At 38.4% G+C, this 11818-nt stretch overlaps 1 protein-coding gene across 2 annotated transcripts in view; it reads left to right on the top strand.

Annotated features, from left to right (window-relative positions):
- The first annotated feature begins 432 nt into the window (after positions 1-432).
- The window catches only part of SYK (spleen associated tyrosine kinase), a 30526-nt gene continuing 19140 nt past the window's right edge, over positions 433-11818 (top strand). For both annotated transcript variants that reach the window (XM_054288614.1, XM_054288622.1), the window contains exons 1-3: positions 433-849; positions 2275-2435; positions 11389-11527. In XM_054288614.1, coding sequence (XP_054144589.1) covers positions 436-849; positions 2275-2435; positions 11389-11527 — 714 coding nt within the window. In that variant the 5' untranslated portion in view covers positions 433-435. The remainder of the gene's footprint in view (positions 850-2274; positions 2436-11388; positions 11528-11818) is intronic.

Raw genomic sequence — 11818 nt, 5'->3', positions numbered from 1 at the left:
CACTTTAAGATATTTTTTTTAATTGTCAACATATGTATCACCAATAAATGTTTTACTAAAATTACCTCAAGCTATGCCCCCTGGACATTTTCAGGTAGGACATTGGGTGAATTTTTTTCACAGAAGGCATCATTAAACAGCGGGATCCTGTGCTGAGGGAGGTGATAGAGTCACTGTCCCTGGAGGTGTTCAAAAAACAAGTGGACAGAGCACTCAGTGCCATGGTCTTGCTGACAAGGTGGTGATTGGTTCAAGTTTGGACTCAATGATTTTAGAGGTCTATGCCAGCTTAAATCATTCTGTGATTCTGCAAACATACTACAGGGGAACTGCCATCTTATTGGTTTATCCTGTTTTTCCTACTGACATTCATATATCTGTCTTTGTATTTTCAGATACAGTATTCTAGGTTTGTTACTTGGAAAAGAAAAAAACATGGCTTCCAGCACATCAAACCCTGCTAACCATTTGCCATACTTCTTCGGTAACATCACACGTGAAGAAGCTGAGGAGTATCTGATGCAGGGAGGAGCAAATGATGGACTATACTTGCTCCGCCAAAGCCGGAATTACCTGGGGGGCTTTGCCCTATCCTTGGCCCATGGAAGGAAGGTTCACCACTATACAATTGAGAGGGAGCTGAGTGGCTCCTATGCTATTGCAGGAGGCAAGTCGCATGCCAGTCCTGCTGAACTCATTAACTATCACTCAGGGGAAGCGGATGGCCTTGTCTGTCTACTGAGAAAACCTTTCAACCGGCCACCAGGCGTAGAACCCAAAACAGGACCCTTTGAAGATTTGAAAGAGAACCTCATCAGAGAGTATGTCAAGCAGACTTGGAATTTGCAGGTAAAACCAGGCTGATCTTGCCCTAAAGTAATTTTTGAGCTAGGAGAAAAGAGATTGCAGTGTTTGTTTCCAGCTGTTGCTGCTGCTAGGTAGTATTTTTTCACAATGAAATCACAGCTGTTTGAGATTTAACAGTGAGGGGTTTTTCTCTGCAGTCCGTGCAGTAACTTGGTGATAAGTCTAGTTTTCCTGAAATTTAAGCCCTTAGAATTTCTACGATGTCCTGGTCTAGCATAATCTTATCTACCTCTGCACTAATATATGCCATCAGATTTGGACCAAAAATTAATACTGTAATAAACAGTATACAGAAATGGTTTCTCTCGTTGCTTTTAAATCTGATTTGTTATGGATTGATATGCAGGCAGGCACGGTGACATGATGACTTGTTTTACATCTTACTCTCTTAGTTGGCCTTGTTTCTGTGATGCTAATTTATGTCCAAAACAGAAATTATTCCTGAAAGAGAGCAGTTTCTACACTCCAGAGCACTGCATCTTCAGTGCTGCGGGGGTCAAGCAGGAATTTTCCATGTGGAGGACAGATGTTGGATTTTTTCCTGGGAATGACTATAAAGAAGCCATTCTTAACATGGAAACACTAGTGTAGGAGGCTGCAAAGAGAGTATTATTTCACCTTGCGATGTCATGAGTTACCTTTATGAACTCGTGAAGATACTCAAGGTTCCTAATCTCTTTTGCTGCTAGAAGGTAACCCTATGAATTCTGCTCTGTAAAATATATGGAGCAACCCCCAACTGGGAAAACCTGAAACTTATACAACATTTTCTATAACTGCTGAGGTTCTCAGTGTCTTTTTTGATGAGTCTGAGCTCAATCTAGAGCTCTGGTTAAACGCTGGTGAAACTAGTGGAGGTTGCCCTCAGATTCTGAGCCCAATTTAGAAGTGGTAGGTTGTAGACAAGGTTAGAAATGTCTAAGTTGATATTACTCTGAATAATTCATTCTAAAATGGGGACTGTTCTGTCTGGGAAAATTTACATTGATGTCTTTGACATAGACATGCTGCAACAGTGCAAAGCACATTTGGTTTATTTTAGTACACTGCCATAGGATATGTAATTCGGAGGTATGTTTGAAAGCTCAGACTGGCACAAACTTCATTTAGCCGTGTCTCATTACCATAACTATATGACTTTGTTCTAAGCTTAAATACTAATATATCAGTGGTTTTATTTACTGGGTAATTTTTCTTCTTTTTCTCAGAGGTAGAGGGAGAACCCTAGTTTTGTGATATGTTAGTTTCTGTTTTAAAATCTTTATAGCAACCAGGCCTTCACACACAACAAATATGTGCAGATTTTGGATGTCCCAAAAGCAGTCCCAAAAGGCTGAGAGTCTACCTGTCATCTTTTTATTGCAGAAGATAGTTTGACTGTTTCACTGTGTTTTTACTGTTCTCTAGGGGCAGGCTCTTGAACAAGCCATCATTAGTCAGAAGCCTCAGCTGGAGAAGCTGATTGCCACTACAGCCCATGAGAAGATGCCATGGTTCCATGGGAGGATCTCTCGGGAGGAGTCAGAACACCGTATCCTCATCGGGTCGAGAAACAATGGAAAATTTCTGTGAGTTTCTTTTTCTGTAGTATTGCTGTTTGCCTCCAGTGTTACTGTACAGCTCTTTTGAATAAATCTCAAATGAGACTGTGCCCTAAAGCATGGTTCATCCACAGTGAGGGCACCCAGTTCAGCGTCATTTACATGACATGATGCTTCCTGCCCTCAAGTCCCTCACTTAACTAAAGATGGAAAACTATAACAAAAGCCTGGAACATCTGCAGGGGTGTCCACTAGGACCTGCTGGCACCTGTTGTGACCAGCCCAGGGCAACCCCTGGCCTTTGCAGCCCCACTGTCAAAGCCTGACCACCTGCAACCAATACACAGGATTGTTAAACTGGTACAATTAGAGACAAACTCCCTGTGTTAGCAGCTGTTGGGATCTGTATCTGTCTTGTCTCCAAGGGACAGTGGTAGTGCTGTGTTTTGCTGTTAAGCAATAAAATGACCACTTCTACCTTGACACCACTATTTTGTGTCTGGTGTTTACCCTCTGCATTTACCAAGCCTGATGATATTTTGTTTTCTGAGCACAAATGTGGCATTAGGACAGTGACTGACAGCCATCAGGGACTAGAGCCAGGGGTTTGTTTGGAGAATCCTCATTTGAAAAATACCAGTGTTTTAACAGAGCTGTCTTTTGTCACTCCCACCCCCACCCAGAAAGTATTTATATAATGATAAAAAATTTGAAAAATTTGGCTTAAAATCAAGGCCATGTAAGGATCACTTGGAACTGTATAATTTTTGAGGGAAATTTTGTCACCTACCTGAGTAGTTTTCTTTAGCACTCAGCCTTTGGCTTTTTTTAGAGGTAGTCCAAAATGAAACCCCACAATTGATTGCAAGAAGGATATGGTTCTTCAGTACTAATTCTTTCACTTTACTGTTTTTCTGTTATTGTGCCATACTAATTGCTAATGTGGGTGCAACCCTTGCATATTTCTGTGTTTCAATCTCAGTAGACAGGAACCAGTAACTTCTTTAAATCCAATTTCCAGTAGAGTGAATTCCTATGAGGTCTTAACCACAAATGCTTTGACTGTAGTGACATCTCATTTCTCGACCTCTCTTTTCTTTCCTCAGTACTTGAGTTTTTTGTGTTTCATAGCCAGTCTCACCCAAGTAGCCATGCATGCCTGTTTTCAGCCTCATATTCCCTATTGGTGCGGACCACATCCAGAGGGGTGTTAACCAGTTGCTTCGGCTGCCATGTGTAACAAAGCATTGTAATAAGCTTGTCACAGATTTTGTCATACTTGTAGTAAAAAAAAAAAACTGTTAAAAAGTTACAAAAATTTGTGGAGCCAGATGTATATCTTTCTGCTGCATAGGAGTTCAGAGGATTTGATGAACATAGCTGCTGTTACCAGTTAACAGCCCAACATCACCACACAACCTCTCCTTTTTCTTGCCCTGTGATTTTGTTAGTTTCTTCTCCTACTTTTTAGACAGAAGGTCCAGTAATTGAAAGGAAAAGCAATCCTTTCTTTTAATGACAATTTTATACCTAAAAATATATTGCTTTTTTGCTTTCCGTTTTAACACCTTACCAACCCAACTTTGTATCAGCTGAGTCATGATGTTGATCATGTATTAAAACTGGCAGCTTTTCCAGTTTGCCTTGGGCACATATTGGTTCCTCTGTGGCCAAAGTACTTCTCTTTGGGGAAAGGGGGTGGGGGGGCACACAGGGGAAGGAATCTAGTTTTTCTTCAAAGAAAAGAATCCCCTAGCTAGCATTTATTAACAACAGGGATAGGTTTTGGAGTAAGGGAGTGAAATTTTCCAGTAGACTTGGCATTTTCAGTCTCTATTATAAACACTAGTCTTTTTTAATCTTCTATGAGCAGTCCTACTGCTTTGACTGGAAATATTTTCCCGGCATTTTCCTATGTTCCTTAAAGATGGCCTAGGAGGCATTTCTGATACTCTTTGCTGTGACATGTGCAGTCAGTTGTGGGGGAGCATTCAGACCTTCTCCCATGGGACTGGATATTTCAATGGATCCATATTTATATAGTTTTGATGGAACTTGGGTGGCCACTTTCACACTGGGAGGAGAAGCCCATAGAGGAGAAAATGCTAATTTTAAGGCTCTGTTTAAACCATGACAACTGCCATTGGAGCTTAAGTAATATGAATTGCTAGTGTGTTGATCTTGGATATCTGTTATTAAGGACAAGACTTTTTACTTCTGGATCTCTAGGGTGCTCTCTGATGTATTAACTGTTCTTGCACAGACTTCCTATCTGGCCGTTTTAGAATGCAGTAGCCACTCAGCTGCCATTTGCTCCTATGGTCTCAGGGAAGACACAGGGAGAGAACTTAACCTATCCCATAGCTCAGTAGCCAGTGCAGCAAGAGAAATAATGTGTTGTTCATTTGTGTTGAAATCAGTTATTCTACATTGCTGAGCCATTCTAGCTCTCAGACCCACACACTTAGAGGCTCATCACAAATAAAAGAACTGTCTAATTTAGAGAGGTTTATTGCTTTCAGCAGTGGGTTGCCTAACATGGGCTTGCTCAGCAGGTATTGAGAAATAAACCACTCGTTTCTGGCTAACTGAAGCAGAAGCAGCAAAACTGTTGAGTGTGAGTGTGGTGCATTGTTTTATATTTCAGGCACAGACATCACAGTTTTACTTACCCAGCAGCAGTACTTGCCAGAATATTCTGTACATCTGTGGATTGAAGGCTTTGAAGTTGTGACTGTGAGTTAGTGTTTTTCTAACACTGGTCAAGATAATTAAGCCCAGTAGCTGACTGAAAAGTAAAACTTTCATACATGTAAGTCTAAGAGATGTTTGCTTGTTCAAGTAGGAATTGGAACATAGGAACAAAGAGAGGAGCTAAATTATTGAAGAGATTAGGTAAACTGAGGTTATTTAACAAGTCCACGAGTGAATACTTGTATGTGACAAAAATCAAATTGTTTATTATGGAGAAAATAATAAATCTTATAAGGATATAATATTTTTATATTATATAAAAATAAATATTTTTAACAAGGCTCTCCAAAACTTCATTACACCAGAAATTTGCTATCCATCTGACATACCTATCTTAAAGCAAAATCCAATACAGCAGTCTGTGTAATAATACAACTAACCTGTAGATTTCTTTAGCATTGCTGTGCAGCAATACAAGATTATCAAATCTATAATTATTTTTAATGGTTTAAATATGTAAATAGTAGAAAAAATTCCTGACTGCAGTTCAAAATATCAGGAGTAGCACCATAAAAATAACACTACAATGCATCCAAGGAAAAATTCTGAGCTGAATGTGGATGTTTTACCAGGAACTTTTCAAAGATCTATTAAAAGTTTTTTTCATGGCTTAAAAGTCAATAAAGTTTGTATGTGGATGCTAGAGAGTTTGTTTTCAGAACCAAACACAGAAACCATGACGTGAAATGGGAAGTATTTTCTACCTCTTCTGTGAAGAATGTTTATGTAAGATTGCCATGCTAGGCACAGACTTTGGGGGGGAAAAAATAGCAGTGGAACCGAAGTAAAATATTTCTAAAATTATCTGAAAAGAAACTGAAAATAGAGAACTTTATGTCTGAAGCCCCACTTTACACTAACACTTTTACATTCTATATTGGGTGAATGTTCTTGACCAAACTTCTGGAGTTTATTACATTTTGTCTGGTGGGGAACTTTGATAATAGATGAAACTGTTAATATTGGTAATACTTTTATTAATATTGCAATAGTATTTTATTAATAATTCATCATTAAATATTTATAATATTGTTGATATATATCTGAGTTCATGCATGCATATGTGGAAGAGTTGAAAAATAAATTATAACTTCACTAAAAGCAAACAGCAGAAGAGTTAGTTTCCTCTGTAGTTTCACATAAGAAACGCCTCTGGTCTGTGGCAAGGGTTGGCATATCTTGCCATCAGTATTGACCACTTAAGTTATACAAGCATGTGGTCTTGCATATGCATTCAAAACCAGGAGTTACGGAGTTGGAGGAGAATAAAGAATATTCAGAAATACTGGTAAACTTAAAAATTCAGTATTAGGGAAATTGTGAGTGAAGGCATTGCAAATTAGCGGTTAAGTCTCTATAAACTTTTTACATGTGTTCATGGCTGTATGTAGTTCACATAAAATATGAACAGTTGTGTAAAAGGAAAGTAGAAAACTATTTTGGTGTCATATGAGTATCTTCAGTAAGTAATGAGAATATTAAAGAGGACAAAACTGGTTTAGACTATTATAATGAGCCACAGTAATACGCCACATCTGGCATTCCATGACAACTAGAAACTAAACTGTCTCTTACATGTCACAATACTCAGTACTAGTAACAACATTTCAAAATAATAACCTTTGAAGTGCAGTTGTCTGTAAGAATTTTATTGTCTTTTGTCTGACCAAAGATTTTTGTTTCTGGGACATGTAGCAGTATATATTTACACTAATATTGCTGCTTTCTTCTAGGAGTTTGCTGCTACCAGACTGCATACTGAGCTAGGTCATTTTTTGACCATATAGAGCATTCTTAAGATAATTCTATTAGTGTTAACTTTCTATCCATAAAAGGGTCTGGATATTGTTGACATCAAAGAAGATGAAAACAATCCTATTAAATGTGACCCTCATTCAGGGGTATTAATTAATGATGAAATTCCTCTTGAAAGTGCCAAGGAGTTGCTGGGCTTAGACAAGCTATAAAAGACCATAAAAGCTTTTCAAGATAAATGATAATACACAGACATTGAACTGTGTTTCTGGAGGTGCTGTCTTCCTCTCCACAGCAGCCTGGATGATGCCCATGACTCTTTGGGAGAGCTCTTTACTGATCTTCAGTTAGGTACACGTTGGGTGCCACTTGCAGACCACTATGGCAGAGCTGTGGCCTCTCAAGACAGGTTCTGCACTGGGTGCTTCAGCCGCAGAGTGGGTCTGAGGTGTGAAGAAAAGCTGTGACCTAACTGAGACAGCTGTACTAAGATCTCCTATTTCAGATGCAGTTTTACTGCAGAGCTGTTTGTTAGGGGTTTGGTGGAGCATGGTGTATTTTCGTGCCATGGTGAAGTCGACTAAATAGACTATTTTGATGCAATCCTTCTCACAAAATTATTTTATAACTGTGCAGCAGACTCACCAGGAAATGAATTTTTAGGATCTATTGTAGATAGCAATAGTGTGAAGCTGAGATATCTCCTAAACTCTGTAGTGTTCTGACATTTCTGAAACAGCTTTGAATGTGTTAGCGAACAGGGGAGAAGAAATGATGCAAATGAAGACAGCAGTTAATCCACTTTGCCCTTTATATAATTCTTTTACAGATGGTGCCAAGTTCATTACTTATTACTCGCAAACTTGGAACATATGCAATGTGCAGCAGATCTTAGAAGTGATAATGAGTAGCCATGTTGTTAATACCATTACCAGAGAGATGGCCATGGAGAGAGAGGGCAAGACAAACAGGGAATGGCTGGAGCTCCATCAGCAGTGGGGAATGTCAATGTCTCTGGCATCAACAAAGCTGTAATTGCTGAGAAGGCAAAGCAATGCCAAGAATAAAATTTAGTATGCCTTTGGATCCAGGAGCAAGAATAATTTCACACCATTCCTAAAGCAATCATTTTGTTTGTTTATTTTCTTCATAATTCTCCACTGCAGAATGCTGTGAATTCTGTTTTTTCTACACAGTCAATGAGGCATATTGTGATACCAATTTATTTCTTTGACCCTCAGGGATATTTTTCTTTAGAAAGAGGGGGATCATTTGGGCTTTCAGATGGAAACAGAAAAAATTGGGGCGTTGTTCTTTTTGCTTCCAAATGAAAATACCAAAGGAAGGAATGAATAGCTATTTACACTGAATGTAATAACACTCCAGATTGTTATTGGTTGCTGTCTAGGTTACACTCCCAAAATCACAAAAAATACTCACATATTGCATGAAATATAAAATCAATACCTAAATATTCTCTGCATTGCATCAGGTAACAATTTTAATTTCTACATTCCTTATTCTGCTGTTTTAAAAATGTATGTCACAAAAAATTCTAGATACCTTGGCACTTCTCTAATATACCTATGTAGCTATGTACTCAAATCTGTTCTCAGTGAAGTTGTTCATAGTTCTGATGAATTCAGTGGAAGAAACAAGAGTGTTGTTTATTTGCAGGTGTTTATTATCTTTATGTTTTTCTTCTGGACATTTGCAATTCTCTGCAATAGCATGAAATGGAAGACGAGGTGATACCTGACTGTTGGCTTCCTTCCTTGCCAAAATTTTTCAATGAAGGCCTTTTTATTTAGCAGTTTCTATTGAAGAACAGTTAATATTGTGTTTTATTTCAGAGCCCTTTAAAGCAGAGAGTGCATTTGAAATTTTGATTTTTTTTTCTTAACATTCCAGAATTTGTTACTTTCCATGCAAGGAAAGTTCCATATGTGAGGAGAGCTCCCAGATCTGATGTGAAGGCCCTGGGTAATGCAGGCAGTACCATCAAGATGTGAAACTTTTCTGTCCGTTCAAAGAGGTTTCAGGTTACAACCTTTAAGTTTGAATAGCATTTGCCTTTTATTCTATTTTTTACAGCAGCTGTTGACATAGAACGGAATACTGTTACCCAGCTGCAGTTCTGGAGGCTTAGCCTAACCTAGACAGCTATTATCACAGTCTGCAAAACCAAAGTGAAATTGTGAAACGTGGCTTGTGGCAATCCATGCCACACAGTAAGGGTTCCATTTGCCAACACTAAGACTTAAGCTGTCAATTCAATGCACTTGATACTTCTGCCTTTCACACATATTTAGGAAAAGAGTAGTATCTTCTGGTTTTGTGTTTTGTGGGGATCCAGGTTGTGTACCTCCTGATTTTTTCTTTTGTAGGGATCTAGGTTGTGCTGGAGTTGACTGGCTGCAGTTTAAAACCCACCTGCTCCATAACCCTTAGAGAGAAAGGGTCCCATGGACCCTGACTGATCATGTGTTAGAATGGAGGTGTTTTCAGGATGTGCAGTGATAGAGGTGTCTGACAGAAGTTATCATGGCTGTAAGCTGCAGATGGCTCCAGAGTTGTGTAGCTGTTTGGTTAGGGGAAGGAAAACCTCTGAAATGCAATTACAGCCCTATAAACCTGACCTCCACCTAAATCCTGCACTGTAGAGTGATAGAGCTTTTTGGGTCTGTGCCATAGTCTTCAGAAATCAGGGCTCTCCCCTCCCATTGGTGCCTGTGCTCTCAAGAAATGTTTGCAATGCCTCTCCTGAGAGTAACAAGTCTTGGAAATGAGAACCAGTTTCAGTAGAACTGAATTGTATTGGAGCCTCCATTTCTTCCTGTGAAACATGAAGGATATTTGTTACTGAGAAACAATCCATTGCATTTTTATAATCTTATTTGTGCTGTTCTCAACAGAACCCTGATTACAATGAAATGCCGTTTGTGTTTTAGAAACAATGCCCTCTATTCTGAAAATATTTTTCTCAGCTTTATTTGCTTTGAGCAGGTCAGAGGAAGACTAAGTAAAAGCCACTCTTCATTGTAGCAGAGCCTGTTGCTCTTCACTGGTCAGTCAGCACAGGAAATCAGCATGCTGAGAAAACACCTATATGCCATGAAGAAACCACAATGTGTTTCAATTTGCTTTAGAGACTTACACAACCTACTTTGGTGTCAGGAAAAAAAACCTGACCCTACTTCCCTTTTCTTTTAGCCAGTGTCCTGTTCACATCTTAGGCAACAAGAATCATTCTATTTGAAGGAAAAAGGTACATAAGTAATTCAGGCAAAACACACTCTTACTTCAACCTTGAGAGAGTCAGCTGACGAGAATACTTTAATACTTGACTCTGTAATCTCCTGAGATATAACAGCAAATACCAGTGTTGCACCAGCAAAAGTTCTTAAAACCTTAGTGAGAATTTACTGCTATAATTCTTTTCAAGGCTGCTCAAAAAGTCAAGGGAGAGAAAGTAGATTTCTGTGCACACCAGAACAAGAAATGTTGTAGTGCTCCAGAATCTAAGCTTATCATTTAAAAAAGAAAAAAGCCAGTCAATTTTATTCTAACTCTATTGCTGTCACACTGTCAGCTGTCAGTCAGCATGGGAGCCTGACTGAAAGAAGAAGCCTGCTTTCCAAACTCAGAAATGTTGCACCAACTATATTGGAGGTAGTAACAAACTCCCATCCATTCTGCATCCTGTAGTCAGAATATAATCGTCTCAGTGTCAGCTAGCCCTGAGTACACATATAACAACTCTGTCATGCCTTATAGGCATCTCAGAGGGCACTCATAGGTCTCCTGGAAGGAGGAGATCATCCTACCTTTGAATTTTAGACAAAGTTTTTATATTACATTTGGCAGTCTCTCCGTGGTGAAGTTTAGATGAGATATGTACACTTCAATACCATGTTAAGTTTCATAGGAATTTTATGTAAAATCTGCAACAAAACATTAATGTCTTTCCTGAAATTATAAGAATTAATGATTACAGAAATATATTATTTTCTTTAAATTCCCAGCCACACAGCAAGCTATTTCAAACAAAAAAATTGCCATTTCACATTATGTTCTTTTAATATTTTATCTTCTGTTCTTACTGTCATCTCTTTATTTCGAAATAAAAGATAAAAGAGAGGCAAACCAGTACTGCAGAACTTTTAAAATGCATATTTGCCCCAAGAGTGCTTTATGCAGTGTACAGTGTTCTGTAGCTGCCCTAAGGTGCCTTACATAATTGATTTTTTGTTTTCATCTGTTGCCTTTTTGGAAGAAAAAAAAGAGAAACTTTAGTCAATTAACCTGAAAGTTAATTACGCTAAGAAATAAATGAAAGGCTTAACAAAATGTTTTCAGAAGTTGCAGTGCTGATTTTGTTTTGGTTTTAGTTCAAGATCTTTTAGGAAAGGGTAAATAAAAAAGAATGTTCATTCCTGGTAAATCCTGAAAGTCTTTCTTATTTCTACAGTATCCGAGAAAGGGACAGCAATGGTTCCTATGCCCTGTGCCTACTGAATGATGGAAAAGTACTGCACTATCGTATTGACAGAGATAAGACAGGAAAACTCTCCATACCAGATGGAAAAAGATTTGACACCTTGTGGCAGGTCTGTTAAATTTATGTCACGTGGATATCTGTCATCACATTTCTATACAACTGACCAACTGACCAACGTTGTTTTAGTTTGCCCTGTGACAATAGTCTTTGGCTAAAACCAACACGTTTTGGCAGGTTATTTGTCATATGTTTCCAACATTGTGTGGTTTCTGTATATGAAGAAAATATATGTTGATATAGAAAGCTATGTGAGTGTAGAGAGTTCAATAATTTTTAAATATGATGTTGCAGCCTGGCTAAGTTCAAAACTGTGATTTTTATTAGTTATTATATTATTAGC

Source organism: Melozone crissalis, unplaced genomic scaffold (assembly GCF_028551555.1).
Source record: "Melozone crissalis strain CALT ecotype California unplaced genomic scaffold, PUWL_Pcris_2 ptg000005l_1, whole genome shotgun sequence".
In the NCBI taxonomy this organism is placed as follows: domain Eukaryota; kingdom Metazoa; phylum Chordata; class Aves; order Passeriformes; family Passerellidae; genus Melozone; species Melozone crissalis.
Note: the sequence above shows the minus strand (reverse complement) of the source record. Positions and strands in the feature narration are given on the sequence as shown.